The following is a 24335-nucleotide window of genomic DNA, read 5'->3' as shown; positions in this document are numbered from 1 at the left end:
GCTCATATAATTTCATATGGACAAAAATTGTAAACAACCTAAATATCTGTTGTAGGACTGGATCCTACAGTCAGCACCAAGAGGCCCAGTGAACCAGCAGCCACTCACGTTTGCTAAATAAGAGTAAAAGTAATACAGAAATAGAGAAAATTTGGTGGTATTTTGTTTTTTTAATTAATTTCACTCAGGGTGTCATGACACTGGTAGTATATACCCAGAGCCCGTATGTTAGTCTGAGTTCATGTCCAGCTTTTAGTCACTACCCTGCTTGATAGGCGCAGAATCAGGAGGGGCTCCAGGGTCAGCTGCTTCTCTGTGTCTTTACAATAGCACATCTCTCACACAGTTTGGTACATGATTTTCGTGAAACAGAGCCACCTCCCTCTAGTCCAGTGATGGCGAACCTTTTGAGCTTGGCGTGTCAGCATTTTGAAAAACCCTAACTTAATTCTGGTGCCGTGTCACATATAGAAATTTTTTGATATTTGCAACCATAGTAAAACAAAGATTTATATTTTTGATATTTATTTTATATATTTAAATGCCATTTAAGAAAGAAAAATCAACCAAAAAAATGAGTTTGCGTGTCACCTCTGACACGCGTGTCATAGGTTCGCCACCACTGCTCTAGTCTCTGCTCTGTAGGAACCTCAGAAGTCTTTCCTCTGACTCCCTCCCTGGGAGAGACCAGCTCTTCTCACTCTCCTTCCTCTGCGGTGGCTTGACTTTCCCATCATTAGCTGAGGGCCCTCGCCCTCTCCATACTGAGGCTGGTGATGGCACCTTGTCGTGGTTGCTGCCATCACATACCTGCCTGAAAGTACTAAACAGATAATACCTAGCCCTGCATTGTTATGACAGTTGAACCACTTAAAAATTATTGCGTACAGGTAACTGCATGAATTCCTTGACACTTTTCTTAAAACTTTTTTGGATGAAAAATGTTTCTGTTTTATGAAATTCTTTAGATGGATGGCCAAAAAGATTTACATTTTCCTTTTCTCAATCAGTTTACTTTTGTGATCAGAAAAGATGTGAGATATTCTAATGAGTTTAGTTTAGAAAAAACAAAGACAGGACTCAGGTAGGCCAGAGGCTGGGGAAGAGACCCCGCCTGCAGTCGGCTGCCGGAACCCGGCCTGCGTCAGTCAGGCTGCATCTTCTGACCCGGCAGCCACAGTGTGGGCATGGGGGTTGCCCGGTCACCGATGGTTCCTGGGCAATGCCTAGAGCAGTGAGTGCACAGGTTCCTCTTATCAGTTTAAGCAAAACCAGCTTTTCCCCCAAAGCTATTGAGGAGCTCTTGAGGCGTATGTGAGGCTGATTTTAGGCCAAGACTTGGAGTTCTCAGAAAAATAAACATTTGACAGGAGCCAGAACTCAAGTACACTTTATCAGCTAATAAATGGGCATGTTCTTGGCAAGCCCACAGTAGGCAATTTGATTTTTATAAGGAGCTTTCGGTTTCCTCTGTTTGGATGCTTTGCCTCCTAAAATAGCCATAAAATATTCCTTAAAATCTCATTCCCACCAGTTTGAGCCCTGACTGCCGTGTGTCTCTAACAACCAAAGACACCGTCCTCATTCGAGACTGCGTTGCTGGCATGGTTTCCCGTTCCAGCTCAATTAGATGCTGAATTTCCTCAAGTGGGACGCTTAATGATCCTTCTGAACAGACTGTTTATGCTGAATGAGGCCCTTCAGAGAGCTGGGCCTCCCTGCCTCTGCTGCTTTTTGCTGGTGCGCTCAGCTCACAGTTTTTGACTGAATGTGTGAATTTTATCCTCCCAGCAGGCAGCACACTAGAACGAAACTCTTCCTGCTCTCGGAAGTGCTGGTGAACTGTCCCACTGCCTGCGAAAGCAAAGGGCTAAAGGGAAGGCCTGGCACAAGGGCGGAACATGGGGAAACAGCAACCCCGAATCGACACCCCCTAAGAAGGCTCAGCATCTGTCTGTTGGTCCCTTTGCTCCCTGGACAGACAGCTAAACGTTTGGAATTGGCACAGTTACCAAGTGTGGCATCTTGCCAACGTAAGACCCCATGTTGTTAGAACTTCTCCTTAAGACCAAATGGTGGAAATGGAAACTTTGAAAATTGACTTATTTTTGAGGTACATTTTGGAATTAGGTTAAGTTTGGATGTGACTAACAGGAATCCAAAATAACTGAGGCTCTGAAAGCAACAAATGAATAAACAAAAACTCATAGACACAGACAGCAGTATGGTGGCTACCAGAAGGAAGAGGACAGGGCCAGGGAAGGGGGTTAAATATATGGTGATGGAAGATTTGACTTCAGGCGGTGGACACACTGTGTAATATACAGATAATGTATCAGAATTGTACACTTGAAACCTATATAATTTTATTAGCCAGTATCACCCCAATAAATTTAATTTAAAAAAACTGAGGCTGAAACCAGATAGGAATTTATTTATTCCTCATTTAATAACAATAATACAAGCTGACATTACATAATGCTTATTTTATGCTAGGCACTGTTAGCATTTTTATATATTAACTTACTTAATCCTGATAATATCCTATGACACTGGTAGGAAAGACCACCTCAACAGATGAGGAACTAAGGCTCAGCAGGTAAAGTCGTTTGCCCAGAGCCACACAGATAGTGAGTGCGGGAGTCGGGCTTTGAGCCGCACAGTCTGGCTCCAGAGTCCCTACTCTTAATCAACGTGCTAGTCTGTCTGACAAAAAGCCACAGGTCGCCGGGGCTGATATGGTGTATGTCCCCATCGTTCTCAGGGCCCAAGCCTTTCTTCCTGGTCACTGCTACGTGTGACATTTCCGGCTCAGTGCTCTGCAAGTGTAGAAGGCCCGCGGCAGGAAAGACCTTCACATACCCGGGCAGCACCGATCCTCCTGTGGGCACGTGTGTGAGCAGTGGCAGGGTTTTGCCCTGAGCCCTCCTTGTGGCTTTCACTTTGTCTGACAACGCTCTCATACAGAGGGAGGTCTGGGATGGTTAGTGTGGGCACTGCGCCCACTAAAAAGAAAGTGGTGCTCTCTTCTGCGCTGCTGTGAGCCTGGTCCTGGACAGAGGTCTGGCAGGACCGGGGCCCAGCGCAGATCTCATCTGGTGGTAGGGAACAGTTTCCCGGGGCGTGTTTGTGGGAGTGGGAGTTGGAGGCACCTGGATACCTGTCCCTGGGGAACGGACACGTAAAGTGGGGAGGCACACGTGGGACAGTGAAGTAGACTGCCCGCAGCCACACGCCAGGCCTTAGGGATGAAACACAGAGTAGAGGGCAGGAGATTCTGAGCTGGGTCTCAGAGCCCAGGACCATTTAACTAAATTAATAGTGTATAGATGGCTACCCCCAAAAGTATAGTAAGGGTTAAGTTAGGGGAAAAGACAGATGATCTTTCTTGGAAGGGTTTTTTTTCCTCAATGTGCTTTCTCAAATGGACCTTTATGTATCATCTGAAGTCTTCATTTCTGCAAGCTTTATGTTGTTTTAGAAAACTATCTTTATTCCTTATTTTTTTATAATAAAAGGTAGGTGTAGTCAATTGTTAGGTATTTCTTTCTAAAATAGTATATATATATATATATATATATATATATATATATATATATATATATATATATTTTCTTTCCTGACTATAAAAATTATGCTTATTATAGAAATTTTGAAAAGTCTAATACAACTTAACGAAACTAAAAATCTTTTATCCTTCCCACCTGGGGAATGTATCCTGTAAACCTTGTGATGTATTTTGCGTTTCCACTGGGCTGTGTCAGCACATGCAAATATTGTATGTACAGTAAGTGGTTGAGAGTACTCCATACATAGTTCTGTACCTTACTTTTTCCCCAACACAGCAACATGCTTTCCCAAGTTATTACAAATTCCTATTAAGCTCCATCTAAAACTGTATCATGCCTACTGTGTGCCACGCCCTGTTGTTAGCATTTTGAATGCATTAACATAGATTTATGTGTGTCTGCACTTCAAGTTGGACTTCTAGGTTGTTTCCAGGGTCATAGCTTTTCTGATAAAACACTTCCCCTTTCCAAAGGGTTTCTATAGTCTTTAATGTCCATTTAAAAATGCTGTTTATAGCCCAACTGGTGTGGCTCCGTGGTTGAGAGTTGACCCATGAACCAGGAGGTCACAGTTCGATTCCCTGTCAGGGCACATGCCTGGGTTGCAGGCTCCATCCCCAGTAAGAGGCGTGCAGGAGGCAGCTGAACGATGATGCTCTCTCATCTTGATGTTTCTGTTTCTCCCTCTCCCTTTCTCTCTGAAATCAATGAAAGCATATGTATTTTTTAAATGCTGTTTACACAGGAGCAGAATCTGAGAGCTGTTACGTGTTGTCTCCAGGAGGTTCAGTTGTAGGTCTGGGTCGTAATTCTCAAAGGTGGAAGGGCTGGATCCCGATACGTTCTGTCAGATGTCTGTGTCTCTGCAGTGCCAGGGCTGCAGCGAACGTCCTACTTCCAGACAGGGCTTGTGGATCTGAAGAGGGCAGCCATCTTTGGCGGAAAACTCAAGGGCCTCTTTCCCTTCCTTTCTCTCTAAAAATCAATGAAAAGATATTTAAAAAACAAACAAACAAACAAAACAAAAAACTAAAGCCCAGCTGGCATGGCTCAGTGATGAGCATCAACCTATGAACCAGGAGGTCATGGTTTAATTCCCAGTCAGGGCACATGCCCAGGTTGGGGGCTCTGTCCCCAGTAGGGGGTATGCAGGAAGCAGCCAATCAATGATTATCCCTCATCATTGATGTTTCTATGTCTCTTTCTCTCCCCCTTTCTCTCGGAAATCAATAAAAATATATATTTTTAAAATTTATTTTTAAAAAAAAACACTAAAAATAAAAATGAACTATGGGGCTGTCTGATCCCAGCTGCTCTCACTACATATGAGTGAACCAGACAGCTCACCAAATTCTGAAATCAAGTAATTTTTCTAGATCATGTCCAGGGGCTGGGTCCATAGCTCATTGAACATGAAGCCTGAAGTATCTTTTTCTAAAACTGAATGAACAAGTGCAGGGGAAGAGAAAGATGCTTGGACCCAGTGGACTTGGTGTGAGAAGTCCTGTTGAGGGCTGTAATGAGGTCCTCGGGAACTCTCTGGGCCCCGCCCACCCCACCGGGGAGGAGGGCAGGCCGGTCCCTTGGCATCAGGTTCTCCTGGCTCGCCCTGGCCCCAGGTCCTGTTGCAGATACTAGACTCTATCTTTCTCTCTCCGTTTTTCAGAGAAGACCTCTGGACTCTCTCCACCTTTTGTTTTACAGAAGAGGATGTGGAGAACTTCGACGTGACCAATCTGTCTCAGGACGTGCTGCGCAGCATTGAAGCCGACAGCTTCTGGTGCATGAGCAAGCTGCTGGACGGCATCCAGGTGGGGGGTCCGGCGGGCCTGTGGGTTCCTTACTGCTCTTCCGCGTCAGCCCCCCACTCAGCACGGCGCCTCCTCTTTTTGGTCCACCCATCTCTGCCTCTTTCATTAGCGTTACAGCGTTCCAAAGGCAGTTGTCTGGCGTCCCCTGGAGTCTCAGGAAGTCTCTCTGTTGCCCTGGCTTTGTCGTCAGAGCACGCTCCTGCCTCCTGGGCCATGTTCGCCTCCGCAGAGCAGGGCTGTGTTAGGCTCCCCAAACTGCTGCTCTGTAGACCCCTCTGTTCTCCCAAACACCGCACCGGCTTTGGAAACACTGCTTGTGTCTTTACGTGTGTGTCTGTGAACTCGAGGTGGCAGCACAGCTGTGTGAGTCCTGCTTATCCCGGGCTCTGTGTCATTGGCAGGATAACTACACCTTCGCACAACCAGGGATCCAGAAGAAGGTCAAGGCGCTGGAAGAGCTGGTCAGCCGGATTGATGGTAGGTCCAGAGGAGCCCTCTCGCAATAGCACAGCCCGCGGCTGACACAGCGCATTATGCGCGAGTCCCCTCCTCAGCCCCTTCCCAAAGTAAACCTTTCCCGTGCGCTCTGTGCTGCTGGCGCCCAGCCTCCTCCCGCCTCTCAGCAGCTAGGCGGGGTGGGAACTGCTGTTTCCTCAGACTCTTTTTCTCCTTCGTTCTCTGTCACCAAGTTCTCTCAGTTCTCCCTCCGCATCTCTCCTCAAGTCACCCTTTCTTCTCCATTGTCCTAGCTCTGCGCCAGCCATGCCTCCTCCAATCCGCTCCTCTTACACACCTTCTGTCACACAGCTGCATCTTGCGTAAGCGTCTGGTCGCCTCCCTCCTCTGCTCTGGAACCACTGGGGTCTCCCTCGCTTTCAGCAGCAGCTCTGTCGGCTGACCTGCCCTCCACGTGGTGATGGGCCCTCAGGCCTGGCTGCCCCCCAGCAGGCCTCCCACAGCCCCGTGACCTGTTTGGGTGGCTCTTCCTGAAGCAGAATGTCCTTGACTCTGGCTGGGAGTCATGGAATGTGAGGGCTGAAAGGCGATTCGGGGAGCCCTGCTCTGGCTGATGAAGAAACTGCGGCCGGGGGAGGTCAGAGTTAGGGTTCAGAAGCACATAGAGCCTCACAGCGAGGCGGCACCAGTCAAGGTGCAGAGCTCTTTAGGGCGCCACCAGTTAGTTACACACCAGCTAATAGAGCGCGTTTCCTGGTTTTCCCAGCCGTGGTTTGCTGCTTCAGCTAAGCATTGCCCTTCCCCCCACATAATAAATAAAATCCCCGGGCGTCCAAGGGCAGAAAGAAACTGTATCTTTCGCTCTTCTTCCCAGGCTCCCGATTTGTTCCACTCCACCTTCTTTTTTTTTAAAATAAATGTTATTGATTTTTTATTTATTTGTTTATTTTTTTTTTATATATCTTTATTGATCTCAGAGAGGAAGGGAGAGGGAGAGAGAGAGAGAAACATCAATGATGAGAGAGAATCACTGATCACCTGCCTCCTGCATATTCCCTACTGGGGATTGAGCCCACAACCTGGGCATGTGCCCTTGACCAGAATTGAACCTGGGACCCTTTAGTCCACAGGTCGATGCTCTATCCACTGAGCCAAACTGGCTAGGCTATTTTTATTTTTATTTTTTTTAAGAGCGAGTGGAAGAGAGAGGGAGAGAGAGAAAAATCTTCGATTGGCTGCCTCCTGCACTCCCCCTGCTGGGGATCAAGCCTGAAACCTGGACATGTGCCCTGACCAGGAATTCAACCAGTGAGCTCTTGGTGCATGGGTTGATGCTCAACCACTGAGCCACACTAGCCAGGCTTCAGCTTCTTTTTATGACAGCATTCCAATCTTCCCCACTCACATGCTTATTTACAGTAGTTTCCTCTACGTCATGTGTGGATGCTTTTCCTCTGAGCGCCCGGACCCAGCTGTTAGCCCCATGGTGGGGCCCGCATGAGGGTCTCTTGCATCCCTCACCTGGATTCTGGTGCAGGGCGCGTGCTGCAGGGGTAGGGCGCTGAGCGGCTGACAGAGGCCGTGGTTTCTGCCACTGTCTTCCCTGGCCTGTTTTTTTTCTCCTCACACATACATGATAAATAAAAGCATAGTATATTGGGATAGTGGATGTTTAAGTGCATATATCTTTATTCTTTCAATTATAGAAGTAATATTACAAAAATTTAAATAATTCAGAAAAACACAAAATGAAAAGTAAAAACCATCCCCCTTCCTTAAATTCTACCCACCAGAAGTAACCATTGTTAATAGTTATTCCTTCAGAAGTTGTATTAAGTATCACATGCCAGGTGCTACTGTAATCACTTTTATTTTCTCATTTTTTTATATATATATATTTTATTGATTTTTTACAGAGAGGAAGGGAGAGGGATAGAGAGTTAGAAACATCGATGAGAGAGAAACATCGATCAGCCGCCTCCTGCACACTCCCCACTGGAGATGTGCCCGCAACCAAGGTACATGCCCTTGACCGGAATCGAACCTGGGACCCTTGAGTCTGCAGGCCGACGCTCTATCCACTGAGCCAAACCGTCCAGGGCTATTTTCTCATTTTATCTTAGAAAGTTTCCCAAACTTTCTGAGGTGTGGGTGAGCATCCCCATTTTATAGGTTAGGAAACTGAGGAGGATAGTGATATAACAAAATTCGATTAAGTATTATTTGAAGGGCTGTCGTGGAAAACAGGGATCAGGATTGTTGTGGGGTTGTTCCAGAACACCACACAGACGCCAAGGGGTGGGAGGGGGGCGCTGGCTTCTGTGCAGTGTGCCGAAGCACTTCCTGGTGAATCACTTAACTCCAGGGGAGTCAGCGAGCCTCTCTCACTGGCAGGGCCAAGTCCCTGCTGCTGCCATCTGTCAGGGAGGCTGAGGAGGAAATCCTCGCTGGCAGGAGGGGCCAAGGTGACCCCGCTCCTTTCCATTCTGCCTCCTCTGCTAAGTGATAAGGTCAAGCAGCCAAGTGAACCGTGTGTCTCCTGTGGCCCAAGCAGCCGTGGGAGGGAAGAAGGCGCCTGGACTGTCACTGTGGGCTGTGCCAGTGGTGCTGAGTTACTGTCAGTGCTGCTGTGTGTGAGACGGCGGAACCAAACACAAAGCACAGTCGGATGCCAGCGTGCCCCTCTGCCTGGCTTCCCGGGGGGGGGGGGATGGAAAGAAATGGAAATTACCTTCTAGGCTCCTGGACTTTTCCAGGATCTGACCCCCCAGGCTGTGCCCCGGGGCGATGACACTTCCTGTTTCAGAGCAGGTACATAATCACTTCAGGCGGTACGAGGTGGAATACCTACAGTTTGCCTTTCGTTGGATGAACAACCTGCTTATGCGGGAGCTTCCCCTTCGCTGCACCATCCGCCTGTGGGACACGTACCAGGTATGAAGCGACCCCCTCCCTCCACGCCAGACTGTCCCGGGCGCCCGCTCCGGCCTGGGGTGCAGTGTAGCTGCGCAGGAGTCCCCACTCCTTTCCGCTTCATGTCTGCCTGAGCCTCACAGGCAGGACCTCTGCTCGGTCTCTTCAGGCCCATTTGCCCCGCCACGAGAGGGGCGCTGCGCCGCGTTCCCACCTGGCGGGCTGGGCCCGAGAGGACTGGCCGCTCCTGGTCAGGGCTTGGCGACCTAACTCTGTTCTTTGCCTTCCCAGTCTGAGCCAGAGGGGTTCTCCCACTTCCACCTGTACGTGTGTGCAGCTTTCTTGATCAAGTGGAGGAAAGAGATCTTGGATGAGGAGGACTTCCAGGTGAGTGGCCAGGCGCTCGGCCTGGGCTGGGGCTGGGCCGTCAGTGGGGCTGGACAGGCAGAAGGTGCCCCAGCAGGTGCCTGGCTGGGAAGAGGATGCCTCTCCCAGTTGGCAGCAATCACAGGGGCCCAGCACCCTTCAGTATGAAAGGGTCTTAGTGCCAGAAAGGCAGCTGCAGACCTGCTGGGCAGGCCTAGGAGACGTCATTCAGGCCCCGTCAGGCATTTGTTCACTGCCTGCCATGTGCTAAGCACTGCTGAAGGCATAGGATACACTGGAAAGTAAAACAGACAGACATCTCTGTTCTCAGGGAGCTTACATACTAGCTGGGAGAGACTTACAACAAACACAAGCATAGTAAATTAGAAAGAATGTTAGAAGGTGAAAAGACAAAATCTCTAATGTAGAGCAGGATAAAGGGGTTATTAGGTAGCAGGGAAGCGGTAGGTTGCCATTTCAAGTGAAGTTGTCAGGATAGGTCACATTTGAGCAAAGGCTTGGGAAGGGGAGGGAGCCAGCCATATGATCATCTGAGGAGGAGCATCCAGGCAGAGGGAACAGCCAGTGCAAAGGCCTTCAAGCAGTGCATGCCTGCAGTTGAAGGAACTGGGGGAGGGGCTGGAGCACAGTGATCCAGGGGAAGAGTCGGCATAGGTGAGGCCTTACAAGGGATCAGATCACAGAGGACTTTGTAGACACTGTAGGACTATGGCTTTTTCTCTGAGCTGAAGGGGAGCCGTAAGAGTGTTTGAGCAGACAAGGGACATGATCACTCAAGGGATCCATCTGGCTTCTATGCGACTGTGGGCATGGGCGAGGGTTGGGGCAGGAGACCACCCAGGAGGCCATGGTGGTCTTCCAGGTGAGACATGAGGATGGTGTGGACCTGGATGGTGGCAGTGAAAGTGTGACAAGTGGCCAGAACTTGGATATATTTCACAAGTAAAGCCAACAGGGATTCCTGATGAATCAGGTGTAAAGCATAACAGAAAGGGTGAGTCAGTTTGACTGCACAGTTTATGAGAAGGCGGCAGGGAGCAGGTGTATGGAGGAAGATCTGGAGTCCAGTTTTGGGCATGTTGAATTTTAACTACCGTTAGACATCCAGATGGAGATGTAGGATAGACAGATCAATCCACGAGTCTATACTGTGTATGTTTAGCAGCCTTCGGCTAGAAGGCCTGAAAGCCAGGATGGTGGTTGCGAGCCCTAAGGAAGTGAGTGTGGACAGAGGAGAGACGAGGACCAGGTCTTTCGCACACTCTCCTACACCAAGAGGCCAGGGAGAAGGGTGGGCGGAGCAAGGAGGGATGACCAGTGAGGGCAGCGACCTGGAAGCCTTGGGTGAGGGTGCAGGGCAGATGTGAGGTGGTGAGATGCTGGCAGCTGCTCCAAGAGGCTTGGGCATAGGATACATTGAGAGGCTTGGGAACTGATGAGAGATTGCCAGGCTCGGAGGCCTGTGGAGAGAAAGGCCTGGAGGTTCTCATGGTCGTTACCTCTGGGGACAGTAGCGGGCTTTTATTGTTCTGCTTTGTACATCTCTGAACAGAAGGTGATTTTTTTCCAAATGGGCATCTATTTCTTCCAAAAGCAGGGAAGAAAGCCAGGGAGGGCTGAGTGCTTTTCTAAGGTCTAATTACTAACCAAGGTGTTGAGTTCTCAAGAGCAGAGCGTCGCCATGTGCTCCCCGAGCAGGCCCACTCTAATTGGTATTAGGTGGCTAAAGAGCAGAAACCTGCCCAGCAGGTAGATGGAAAGACAGGACCTGACTTGCCCAAAAGGACTTTGGAAGAAAAAGGAAAGAGCAGCGTCTGTGAGTAGATGCCAGCCGTGGTGCCAAGGCTGCAGGCAGCTGATAAAGAGCCACAGCTCCTGCCAGCAGGCAGCATATGTGACGTCTGGGATGAATGAGCACCAGGGGCTGCAGTGGCCATGTGCTGGGTGAGCTCTCAATTTTGATAATGTGGTTGAAGTGGAGCAGGGTATCGGGAGCAGGGGATCTAATTGAGTTATCATGAGCCAGGCTCAGAGGGCCTTGTCACATGTGATAAAAGCGCTTCCCAGATTAGCCCGGGGGGTGGAGGGGATTCCTGGAACGGCTGCTAGTGATTCACAGTATCGACAGAGCACAGGATAATAGTCTATGACTTTGAAACTGTGTTAGACGCAGAGATGTTCTTTCCTGGGTAGCCTATTCGATTATCTGATGGATTTGAGGTCTTTCTGCAACAACCCTCAGAATAACAATGGAGCTTTTGTCTGCTGCTGTGTTAACACATAGTTCTACTCGGAGAGGCGTCCCACCTCTCTCTTTTAGACCAAATAGAACAGGCGATGGAACTGGATAATCTGCACAGTTCCTCCCAGCCCCACAATTCTATAATTCTGTGAATAATAAAAGAAAAAAGTGGGTCTGACTGGCTAGGATAGACAGGAGGTGTCCTTCAGGAGACAAGCATGGCGCAGAGCACATGAGCATTGTGTCAAATAGTGAGACCCTGACCCCTGACCTCTGCAGAGAATAGGCTGCCAGTAGTGAAATCGCTGCCCAGGAAGCTCTGTCGATGAATACAGGCATCCCAGAGAGCCAGTGGGCCTAGCCTGGGAGAGAAGTTTTAGGGCTACAGCTGCAGTGACTCGAAAGAAAACCAGATGAAGTCACTGCAGAGGTAAAAGTTGGAGTTGTGGCGGTTTCAGCAGACCAGCCCTTTGTCACTTTTAGAGAGCAGGGAGGGACCCGGCTGGGAGGGGGGCCAGTGCAGGGCATGGGGAAGCAGCCGCCCTCCTCCAGAAGGTGGGGACTATGTGGAATAGAACAGCACTAAGCCACCTTCTCTGGAGCTGGTCCACTTGGGTCAAATCCTAGTTCTGCCACTTTTCTAGGTATGCAACCTTAAGAAGTAAATTGGCGTTCAATACCTCAGTTTTCTTACCTATAAAAGATAAGAGTACCTGTCTCCTAGGGCTATTATGAGGATTATACAAAGTAATGCACATGACGTGGGTAGAACGGTGTGCTGCGCATATAGCCCTGCAAACAGCTTACTGTCATTATCACTGCTCCCTGCAGAGTTCTCCTGAGTCTGGGAGCAGTGAGGCGAGACAGAGTTTAGCACCCAAGTCTGAGTGCTTTTTAACTTACTTGAGTAAACAGACTCTGCTAATCCTGGGTGAACAAATAGGGCTGGAGAGGAGGTGCCCGAGGGTGCAGGGAGAGTGGCTCTGACCATGGGGAAGAGAACAAGCAGGTCCCCGGCAGCATTGGCACATGTGCGAGATCTTCTGTTTGACTCGCTCCATTGATGACGGCCCCACTGGCACTGGGAGGACTGAACGTAGTAGAGCAAGTCCACGTTCAAGCGAGCAAGCCAGGATCACAGTGGCCGAAGCCTTCATGCCCACCATCCTCACTGCAGCATGGCCACCGTTATTGGCCCGTCCTACAGGGTCATCAAGGTCATCATGGCCCATCAAGGTCAGACTTTTGGGTCTCTTCCCCGGTGTTTCAAGATGCACATTACCCTGGGACCCATTCCTCTGAGCGTGCAGTGGAGAAGGGGTGGGTGGAGCTGCCCTCAAGAATGGCCGCTTGTTGGAGGTCGTAAGTTAGTGCCTATTGGTCAGCTCCAGAGCTGGCTTTTAGTCCCCAGCACCCAGGACTCATCACCCTGTTTTCTTGAATCAGTGACGATGAGAAACTAACACTTTGTATTTTGTCGTAAATCCCTAATCTATATATTTTTAAAGATTTGTACAGAATAGAGTAACCTCCAGGTAGCCTGGAAACGATTTGGCTGTCACACTGCATCCACTGGTCACCCTGCAGTCTAAAAAGCCATCTCGAGACAGTATCTGTGAGAGCCCAGAAGAGCAGGATCCCCCACAGAGATGGCAGGCAGGTGTCTCAGGACTGATCTCAAGGGGACTCCAAGGACCAATCATCAAAATTCCTCCAACTCTGTAAAACGGGAACTGGCGAGGATCACCTTGGCCCAGCTGATGACTGTAAACCAAAGTAGCAGCTGGCCTCAGATCCTTTGCTTTCATCTTATGGAAAACCTTGGAGAGATTCCCACTCTGAAAATGTCTTTTGGAGGACACTGGTCAGAGTTATTAAATGAAACAGTGCTAAGCCCAAGGGATGTTTCAGGCCTAAATAACAACTAAATGTAAATAAATCCCTCGAACCAGATGGCATCCACCCATTACTTCTGCAGGAACTTCTGTTTGGGATCGTGGAATGTTGCCCAAACAGATATCCAGTAAATTGCCCATTTGAATCCAGCCCAGAAGGTTCAGAGAGAGCCCTGAGGCTAGTGTGAGAAAGGACGGAAACAGAGGAAGCCCTGGAGGGGGACTCCATGGCGTTCTCTGAGGGGAAACTTGCCAGATGCACTACCAGGTACTCTGATACTGGGGAAACCAGTGAATGAGTTTGGCTCTCACAAAGTTTACATAAAGGACACGTTTTTGAAAATTGAAACCAGGGGAATTGTTTTGCTACCTCACTGGTTTTCAAAACAGGAAAGATTTGTTTTAAACTACTTATTTGACTAAGAAAGCATATTTACATGCCTGAATACATTTACGTTTGCAAAGTATGTTCCAGTATTGTTAAGTGATTCTTACCACAGAATCTTATTTAACAGTATATATTTTATGTGGCCTTAAGGTCTTTTGCTGTCAATTATTATACATCCTATCTTTGGTGGTGCTTGGCTCTTAACACTGAGTAAAATTAATCAACTACAGATTTCTTTCAAGCAGCCTCTGCTATGACTTATTTTCTTTTTGTTCCTCCTACGTTATGCCCCAGTTCCCTCTCACTCCAAAGCAAGCAATATGTAGAATAGTGGTTATGAGCACCAGTTCTCATTCACAGACTATCTGCGTTCAGATCCCAGCCCACCACTACTCGGACCCTGGGCAAGTTCCTTAACCTCTGTGCCTCAATTTCCTCATCTGTAAAATGGACTAATATGTATCTCAGAATGTATGTGACGATCAAATAAGTTAATACAGAGTACAGGTGAAGCATCCAGGCTCTGCCTGGTATGTGGTAAATGCCCGGCATGTAGTACGTGCTACCATTATAACAATTATTATCCTAGATTTCTCCCTCTTCATCTGCAATTCTTCCATCTATTGAGCATTCTCTAGTGGGTTTTCCCTGTGCCTTTTCCTTACCAAAGTCTCTTTGCTTATTACCTACTATCCCTTCTTCTCCCTTGGCCCTTCCTTACCTAATTGTCACCCCCTCTCCCCATCACAGCCAAGATACAGCTCCAATTACTCCTCTGCTGTATTTCTTTTCCTTTGTGATCTGTGGGTTTTCAGCAGGTACCTGAGCCAGACCCTTTTCTACTTTTCAACCATTTTCAGTTTTTTTTCTGTGAAAGCCGTTGCCCCTTTCCATTCATTTGGAACCGTCTCTGCTGCTTGCCCCACAAGCTGTCTTCTCACAAGCGCAGTGTTTCATCTAAGCATGTCATACTTAGTGTTCCCATGAGCTGGCTTTGTAACAAATCTTCAGTGGTTCCCAGCCCAGGCAGTGCCTCTTCTCTACCTCTAGCTAAAAGCACCTGATTTGTGATTAACACCTTCCCATTGTTACAGCACTACGATGGGGGTGCATTCCTAGGCATGGCCACCAGGTGGCAGAATGGTTCCTCACACTTAAGCCTCACTGCCCTTGGGGGAGGTGAGGAGTGTTAAACGACTCTGGAGGGAGGAATAAGGGGTAGAATTATTTCCAGGTTTCTGGAAGGTTTCTAGCACGGCTAGAAGAATTGGAAATTACTGGTAGCTCTTATCCCAGCAAAGAATAGTCTTTTCTAGAAAGATCACCCCTTTATCGGTTGCTTTTGTTTATCAATTGTATGTGTATGTAACCACTATAAAAAATTAAAAATACCAGTATGTAAAAAGAAAAAAATTAGGTACCTGAAATCTTACCACACAAAGGTGATATATTTCCTTCCAGACATTTCATTATGCAAATCTATATGAGTAAATACATATTGTATGTACATAACTGTTAAGTCATTTTGTATACTTTGTTCTGTAACCTCCATTTACCACTTTACAAAATATAGTGGCGTTCTAGAATGTCAGAAAGTATGGATAAACATCATTTCCCCAAATTTGTATTTTTTACACATTACATGAGTACATGCTTGTGCAAAAATTTTGAAAACATGAATAATGTGGCTGCAAGGTATTTTGTTTTATGGATTTATCTTCATGCATTTAATGAAAGGTCACTCTCTGTGATATCTAGGGTTTCCTTCCTTGGGATCTCAAGTGTGCTTTTATTCCATCAAGAGCTGTTTAGTACCCCTAGGGCAGTGGTTCTCAACTTCCGGCCCTTTAAATACAGTTCCTCATGTGGTGACCCAACCATAAAATCATTTTCATTGCTACTTCATAACTTTCATGTTGCTACTGTTATGAATTGTAATGTAAATATCTGATATGCAGGATGGTCTTAGGCGACCCCTGTGAAAGGGTCATTGGACCGCCAAAGGGGTCGCGACCCACAGGTTGAGAACCGCTGCTCTAGTGGAACCCCAGATCTGGTTGCCTGTTGGAATCATTGGAGACGTTTGTGAAAAGTGTGCATTGCCGGGTCCCATCCTAAGTATTGAGAATCCAAAACTCCAGGAATGAGCCTTGGACCCATGTGTTTCTAAGAATTCCTGCATTCGCTTAAGCTTTACACTGGTTGGATGGCAAGTTCGATGATCACTTGAAGCCCTAAGGGTCTCATTGAGTCTTCAGGCCTCTTGGTGCTTATGTTCTGGTGAGGCTAAGCAAATATCGTTTTTTCAGTTCAGGGCTGGTTCGGAGTCAGTGAGGTATGTCCTCAAGAAATAGGATAGCGTCCTAGCTGGTTTGGCTCAGTGGATAGAGCATCGGTCTGCAGACTGAAGGGTTCCAGGTTCGATTCTGGTCACGGGCATATGCCTGGGTTGCGGGCTCAATCCTCAGTGGGAGGCGTGCAGGAGGCAGCTGATCAATGATTCTCTCATCACTGATGTTTCTATCTCTCTCTCCCTCTCCCTTTCTCTCTGAAATCAATAAAAATTTATTAAAAAATAAAAATGAAATAGAATAGCGACATGGCCTCACCCAGCAAGTTGATTGAAAGTGGGAATGAGATTCTATGCCAACAAAAATCAATAAGAAACTTTTCCAATGAATTAATTAAGTTAAAAATTAATATTAATGTCCTAGCTGGTTTGTTTCAATGGATAGAGCTTCAGCCTGAGGACTGAAGGGTTCCAGGTTCGATTCCAGTCAAGGACACATGCCCAGGTTGTGGGCTTGATCCCCAGTAGGGGTTATGCAGGAGGCAGCCGATCAAAATGATTCTCTCTCATCATTGATGTTTCTCTCTCTCTCTCTTCTCCCTTCCTCTCTCTGAAATCAATGAAAAAATATTTTAAAAAATTAATTTTATTTATTTTTTTCTCTTCAAATATGGTTTTAATGCTAAGAAACCTACTGAGAGCTCAGTTCAACTAGGATTCACTGAGCAACAACTGGATATGACATGATCTTTGCTGCCTAAAGCACACTTAGGGAGACAGAAATACCACTAGACATTCCAGGTGATAAATCCAGTAATGGCGAGATATACAAGGAGCTGAAAGACCATTAAGGAGGCACTAACTTTGTCCAGGAGGACAGGTATGCTTCACAGAAAGTGGTTTCTGAACACAGTGATAGACAGGTTTCTCAGGGTGGAGGTGGGAACAGGGTTTCCAGGCAGGAGGGACGATGTGTGCAAAGGCACAGAACTAAGTGATGGCAGGAAATCATCAGATCTCCTTCACATTACCATGCTCCAGACAACATTGGGGGGAGGAAGAATCCTTTTTCCCAAAGTCAGGACTGTCTGGTTCTAAATGTCCCCCAAGTGGTACAATGTAAGAAATAATATGTAGACAAAAGACCTAGGCTGACCATTGCATATTGAACAAACCACTCTGAGCATTAGTTTTCTCTTCTATAAACACTAGAGGCCCGGTGCACGAAATTCGTGCATGGGAGGGGGAGGGTCCCTTAGCCCAGCCCGTACCCTCTTGCAATCAGGGACATCCCTCTCGAAATCCAGGACTGCTGGCTCCTAACCGCTCACCTGCCTGCCTGCCTGCCTGCCTGCCTGCCTGATCACCCCCTAAACCTCTCACCTGCCTGCCTGATCACCTCAAACTGCTCACCTGCCTGCCTGATTGCCCCTAACCACCTCTGCCTCAGCCCCTGCACCTGGAACCCAGGCTTCCAGCCAGCCGCAGGCAACCAGGACCTGGGCTTTCCTCCCTCTGGCCAGCCACAGGCACCCAGGACTCCAGGTGGCTTTGACCAGGCTGGCCGCAGGCACCTGGGACCTGGGCGGCACCACCCGGGCCCCGGCTTTGTCAGAAAGGACGTCTGGTCTATCTTAAAAAATTAATTTTAGTATTAACCTGAGTGTTAAACTAGACTCTGGAAGGAAGTATAAGAGTTCTTGTTAGCTGTGGTGTGGATCAAGAGAAGGGCAAGAAGAACAAGGACCTTAACATAGGGTCCACATTTAGAAGTCAGGAGATCCCTGGATGTGAATGGAACATAATTAGTTTTCTTTTCAGTGACCCCTAATTCAAAGTTAGTGTTTCCTGCAATAAGTGTGGGCAACAAAGCACAGTAATATTAGTAGTACCTGTCTTTGTCACTGATTATAACATTGTTTATTACTAGTTTGAAATTATAGTAGTTAATCTGCCATTAGATCTTCTTATAGAATATATTAATGAAGTATATACATTATAATATCACAAATTTGTTTTAAAAATATTTGATAAGCCCGGCCAGTGTTGCTCAGTGGTTGGGCATCAACCTATGAATCAGGAGGTCAGGGTTCAATTCCTGGTCAGGCACAAGCCCAGGTTTCAGGCTTGATCCCTTGGGGGGTGAGGCAGGCGGTGTGCAGGAGGCTGCCGATCGATGATTCTCTCTCATTATTAGTCTTCCTATTTCTCTCTGCCTCTTCCTTCCTCTCTGAAATAAAAACGTTTTTTAATAAAAAACCAAAACATTTTGATAACTATATTTCAGTTTAACTGGTCTTCTATGTGATTCTGTGTATTTCATTTTATGTATTTAAAACCATTCTGAAAATGGCTTTACCATACAGCTAAAGATAGGCTTCACCAAGTAGCCAGAGTCTGAGGTACAGAAAGGGTTAAGACCTCTGTAATAGAGAGTCTTATAGTTAGAATAAAAGTTGACTCCCTGAGGAGTTTGGGTGGGGCCTTTGGGGGAAGGCATAGGAAGCAGAAGAGGGGTCAAAGGGGAGTCAGGGAGTTCATGGGGGAGGGTATTATATTCCAAGGACAACATTTAAAAAAAAGAAGTTTGGCCCTAGCTGGTTTGGCTCAGTGGATAGAGTGTCAGCCTGCAGACTGAAGGGTTCCAGGTTCAATTCTGGTCAAGGGCATATGCCTGGGTTGTGGGCTCGATCCCCAGTGGCAAGCGTGCAGGAGGCAGCAGATCAATGATTCTCTCTCATCATTGATGTTTCTATTTCTCTCTCCCCTCTCCCTTCCTCTCTGAAATTAATTTTAAAAATATTTTAAAAAATAAGTTGACAGGAGAGTATGGGCAGATAGAGAAGCAGACAGACTGATTGCTTTCTCTTGTTCTTCCTGTGGATTTACCACCATTTTGACTTAAGTCTTCGAGTTTTATTCTCATGCTTGGAGATCTCAGGGACGGAGTTACAATTAACAAAGTTTTTTTAATGATAGTATTCAGTGCTGGTGGAGATCTGGGAAATGAGCGTTTTTCTGGAATGCGTTTTCTGGATGAGTGTTAAGTACTTTTAAAATATTCATGCCCTCTGACATAGTAATTTCATTCCTAGGACTTTTAGCCCAAGAAAATAGTCTAAAATATGGCTTTATGCATAAGGCTGTTCATTATAATTTTATTATAGCGAAAAACCAGAAATAATCAAGTGCTCAAAACAGGAAGATGTAGAATAAATGATGGTACATCTGCATCATGGAAAATTGTTTGGCCATTGAGAATGTCTACAAGGAGTTCTTAATATTAGAGGAAATGCTTATGACAAACGCTAAATAGATTCAACATTGCATAGAGGAGCTATTTCAACTGTGTAAAATGTGCAGAAAAAGGACTGGAAGGAAATATGCCAAAACATTGCAAAATAGCTTCCTTTTGATTATGAAGTTGTGGGTATTTTATTTTCTGCTTTTTTCTTTTTACTAAACGAAACTTCCACAAAATGTGTATTAAGACTTTATTGTAAAAATTGAAAACAAAGGGCTTGAAAGATAGAGAAGTATAATGATAAAGTGAAAGTCTCACTTCCCCAAAAGCAACTGCCTAGCCCTCTACAGTTTTTATACACCAATATAGGTTTTTTAAAGTTTTTATACACTCATATACATATATAAATTATAAATATATCATGTTTTCCCATTTACCTAAGTGATTCTATATTATACGTATTTTCCTACAACTTCCTCTTTTTTCCTCCTAAAAATGTCTTAGCTATTTTTCACCTTAGTGCATGGAGTCCTACTTCATTTGTTACAGGTGCTGCCTGTATTTCATGATATGGATAGCCACAGTCTATCTAACTATTCCCATAAGGAGGACACTTCTCTGGTGTCATTCCCGCTATTGGGAGCGTGATGCAGTGACTACCTTTATACAGGAGTGTGAATATTTCCCGAGGAGAGGGACCCAGACACAGAGTCCTGGATCAGACACCATGGGTGTTTCTGATTTTGTTATACACGGCCTGTATTTGTTAAGATGATTTAAACTGTCCTGTAACCAAAACCATAGAATAACAGTGGCTTAAAACAAGATAGTTGTTTACTTTTGTTTGACTCTTCTGGCTTGTTGCTCTACCATCTTCAGCACGTGGCTCTAAAACCTTAGGGTCTGAGATGGCTGCTTCCACTCCTGCATTTATATCCATTATTCTAGGAAGGGGAGAAAGAAGGAAAGTTTAGGGCAGATCCCAGAATTAGTCAGAACTTAGTCATATTGGCCATACATTTCAGTGATGCGTGAACAGTATGATAAAGCCAGCTAAGTTTCTGTTGCTGAAAAAAGAAACCTCATAAAGACAGGCAAGACCTTTACACTACAAAACATTGCTAGGGCACCACAGCCTGTGGGTGGGCCATCAGCATTCTCTGCATTGCCTGGTCGCTGCGCCCAGCCATTTGTCTATTTGGTTGTTTCCCTTTTTTCTTACTGATATGTAGGCACTCTTTGATTATGGGCATTAACCTTTCATCTCTTACAGGTGTTATGCATATTTCCTTATAGTTAGTTTCTTATACTTTATTTTTATTTTTGGTGCCTTGACACATTATGGTTTTTATAATTATATGTAATCAAATCTCAGTAAGTTTATGGCTCTGGGGTTTGTGTCTTGCTACAATTACTTTTATAATCAGAAAAATAACAAGAATATCCAGTTCAGAAAGAGAGACAGAGAAAGAACATGAAGCAGCAGCAATAGCGTAGGTAACTAAACATTGAGAGAACCTAAAATCTCACATTCATTTTTATTCCAATGTCCTCTTTAATAGCGGTCTCCATGGAGCTTTTTGAGGGACCTGTGCTTTGAAAACTAATAGAGTTTAGATGGGTGGAGTTTTAAAAGAAGAGGTGTTCCAAGTGAAAGGAACAACATAAGTTAAACCAGGGAGCACAAGCAGACGTGGCTGAATGAACCCGGCTGGAGGAGGCCTGTACATGGGAACAGTGAGAATTAAGCAGGAAGTTGAGGATGGTCTTGGAGAACAGGGCGAGGAATAGGGTGATTGCAAGTAACATTGTATTGCGAGAAAAGTGTCCATGCAGAAGGATATGTAGCAGTCGCCAGTACTAGTAAATGTTTTTGTTTTTCTTTTAAAGGAAGCAAATTAAGTTACTAACAAAAGGGAAATGGTTGCATAAATTAGTATAGCCACACGACAATACTAATATTGAATGTAATCATTTTTGAAGGCTGCATGGAAAAACATGATAATTATAGGTAAAAATTTATCTGAAATCACATGAAATCCTAATTATGATTACAACTATTTAAAGAAATATGCATGTGAAAAGACTGAAAAGGAATACTTCAAAATTAGGGAGATGTTTGGATGATGAGTGATTATTTTTCTTTTTTAAATATCCATATTTACTGTTGTCATTCTCTATTTATAATATTTTTAAAGAGACAGGTGTTAGTGGATTGGGAAATCAGCAGAGGCTTTTCAGTGCTTCCTGGGGACAGAGGGCCGTGTGCTGCTTGGGAGGAGGGAGGCCCCGCCTGTCAGGATGCGGGACAGAGAAAGGGACCCGTCCAGGACCTGTGGGTCCATTGCTCTGTGGTCCCGGGATGAGCAAAGCCCTTTCTTGCATTTCAGGGTCTCCTCATGCTGCTACAGAACCTACCTACGATACACTGGGGCAACGAAGAGATCGGGCTGCTTCTCGCCGAGGCATACAGGCTCAAGTACATGTTCGCGGACGCCCCCAATCACTACCGTCGATAGGTGCTATCTCCCCATGGGGACCCAGACTGCCCCCATCTCTGATGGCAATCTGATCACTGTGGCCACTGTGCGAGCCGTGGACTGGACCAGGAACCACTCCTGCTGTAAAAAGCTCACATCCGCCGCCCAGGTCTTAACTTTTTGGCGTGCCTATCCACCACTCCATGTCTCTGGATGGGTCTCCTGGACCGCTGTCAGTATTCCATGCCACGTGCATGGGCCAGCTCTGGGAGAGGACTGAAAAAGAGGTACAGGGTTGTCTGCCCCTTTAAAAGAAACTGGAGAAACGAAGGGGAAGGCTCAGGGTCTTAACTTACATTGACCATCCATGGACTGGCTGTCTCTTGCCTCCCAGCCCCAACTGATATTGTTGCTTTTTGTGACATAGTTTGATTTGATCACAGGTCAGAAACGCCTTATGTTTTCAAAATACTCCTAGCCCCTCTCCCCTGTCCACGGTTCCTAGCCCTTTAACCTGCTGCCCTGGTCTGAGCCAGTGAGGGGCAGCTTTTCAAGACCATTGTTCTCAGATGGAGGAGACACGGATGCTTATAACTGGGAAGAGCCTGTACCCAAGGGCTAGGGGTTTTATTTTTCCTTTTCTCACTAGTATGTGAGCGTGCGCTTGTGTTCATGCGTGGGAATGCCCACCCAACATTTAGTTGCCTGTCTGAATTTCTTCGTCCAGACTAGCCCATCACACCAGCTGGGAAAGGCCCAGCGACCAAGTGTGCAAGCGTCCCTTGAGAAGGACAGGGCAGGGAGGGAGAAGGGTCTCCTTACCTCTCCAAAGCCTTTTCCATGATGACCCACTCCAAGATATTATGTGTAAATTGTGTTATTATGTATATGGGTAAAGATGTACAAATATATGTCCTCTTTGTAGCAGATATGATTTTATATTTATAATGCGCATCAACTTGTGAAAGCAATCCGGGTCACCAGCGCAGGTGACGTTGCCAGCAGGTTGGTTTCTGGATGCCCTCCTGGGCGGGAGGGAAGCGAGTGGGATCTGCTAGGGTGGGCTGTGCTGAGCAGATGGAGCTGCTGTGAAACCAGAGGCAGCCATGCTGAGCCTCAGTGTCTCAATTGTTTTTCCTCCCCTCTGACTCCCCTCCCCGGCCCTGGTGGAGCCTCTGCCCTGCTCCTTCCTGCCTTCAGTCAGAGCTCCCCCGTCTTCACCCCTAGCCTCCCAGAGAGAGGACCACAGAGGCAGAAGCCCTTCTGCATGTTTGTAGCCCCTGCCTTTCCCCCGGAATGGGGGAGGGCTTTTGTTTTTACATTTGTAAGTCAGCATTGTATTCAGGACAGAAGCTGTGACTGACTGTCAGTGCCAAGGAAAGGGGTTTCCGGTGTGTCCCTGGGGTTTTGGGCTCTTCTCAGAGGGAGGCATTTGGTGTCCCCACCATTGTGATCACATCCCATCCAGCTCACAAGATGTGTGACCCCGTTCGATGTTTGGCGTTTGGTAGTGGAGGAGTGGGGGATGGTGGCACGCAGCTGTCATCTTCTTGAGAAGCCAAGCCGTGTCCCAGTGGGTGGCACCCTGGTGTCTGCCAGCAGAGCCACCCACAGGCGTCTTATCTCTCACCTGGAGCTGTTTCTCAGGCATCCTTCCTAACCCTGCGCCCTCCCCGCCGTGTGCCTCAGTCTCCTCCGCAGAGTGGCCCAGGGCCCAGCCTCAGCTGGACTGAAGAAAGACACTTACGTTCCCAAGTGGTGGTTTTATTTTTTTAGTTTTTATGTTTGTATGGGAAATTGTGGGTAAAGTGAAAGAATTGTAAATAAAGAGTGGATTTCCTCCTCCGCTGCTGGTTTCTCGCCCGTGGATTTGTGTAACCTGGAACTAAGGAGTCTCCCTTTTCTAGGTTTTTTTTCCTGTTGATACTAGTAAGTGTGGGGATGAGCCTTCTGTAAGGCAGGCAGGGGACATCAGCAGGCCCACTGCGCCCACCTCGGGGAAGGACACTGGAAGCAGACTGAGTGGTCACGTGGCTCCTAATGTCTGAGAGAGCACCTCGCCATGTGCCAAACACGGGGACAAGCACTTTACGTGGATTAACTTGTCCGAAAGGAGTTAACTTGTCCATCAAACTGTTTTCCCACCAAACCATTCAGAACTAAAATGTGTTCCAAGACTGGCCCTCCACTTAGATTCTTCATTAAGGTTTCTCTTTTTTGGTTGTTGGTTGGTTTTCCTCTTAGTAACCTGATTCCAGAAAGGCAGCTGACTGTGTCTTTGTCTGCAGTATAGATTGGAATGGTTTCTTCACCTGGAACTTCTTCCTAGGGCTCATTTGAGAGTGTTTCTTGGTTTCAGTCATTTGGATTAAATTCAGCTATATCCAACAAAAGCCAAAAATAACTGGCTTAGCCCAGCCAATATGGCTCAGTGGTTGAGCGGCGACCTATGAACCAGGAGGTCATAGTTCGATTCCCCATCGGGGCACATGCCCAGGTTGCAGGCTTGATCCCCAGTAGGTGCTGTGCAGGAGGCAGCCAATCGGTGATTCTCATCTTTGATGTTTCTATCTCTCCCTCTCCCTTCCTCTCTGAAGTCAATAAACATATATTTAAAAAAATAAATAACTGGCTTACACAACATGGAAATTCCTCTCACA

General features: G+C 46.7%; 1 protein-coding gene across 4 annotated transcripts in view; it reads left to right on the top strand.

Annotated features, from left to right (window-relative positions):
- TBC1D22B (TBC1 domain family member 22B) overlaps positions 1 to 23521 on the top strand; it is a 78281-nt gene extending 54760 nt beyond the window's left edge. The window contains exons 9-13 of one of the 4 annotated variants that reach the window (XM_036316302.1): positions 5274 to 5380; positions 5782 to 5857; positions 8643 to 8770; positions 9041 to 9136; positions 21586 to 23521. In XM_036316302.1, the coding sequence (XP_036172195.1) occupies positions 5274 to 5380; positions 5782 to 5857; positions 8643 to 8770; positions 9041 to 9136; positions 21586 to 21714 (536 nt within the window). In that variant the 3' untranslated portion in view covers positions 21715 to 23521. Of the gene's footprint in view, positions 1 to 5273; positions 5381 to 5781; positions 5858 to 6129; positions 6821 to 8339; positions 8552 to 8642; positions 8771 to 9040; positions 9137 to 21585 lie in introns of those variants that run through there. The other 3 variants (XM_036316303.1, XM_036316305.1, XM_036316304.1) reach the window with 3 other exon arrangements.
- The last annotated feature ends 814 nt before the right edge of the window (positions 23522 to 24335 follow it).

Source organism: Myotis myotis, unplaced genomic scaffold (assembly GCF_014108235.1).
Source record: "Myotis myotis isolate mMyoMyo1 unplaced genomic scaffold, mMyoMyo1.p scaffold_m19_p_7, whole genome shotgun sequence".
NCBI classification, from domain to species: domain Eukaryota; kingdom Metazoa; phylum Chordata; class Mammalia; order Chiroptera; family Vespertilionidae; genus Myotis; species Myotis myotis.
Note: the sequence above shows the minus strand (reverse complement) of the source record. Positions and strands in the feature narration are given on the sequence as shown.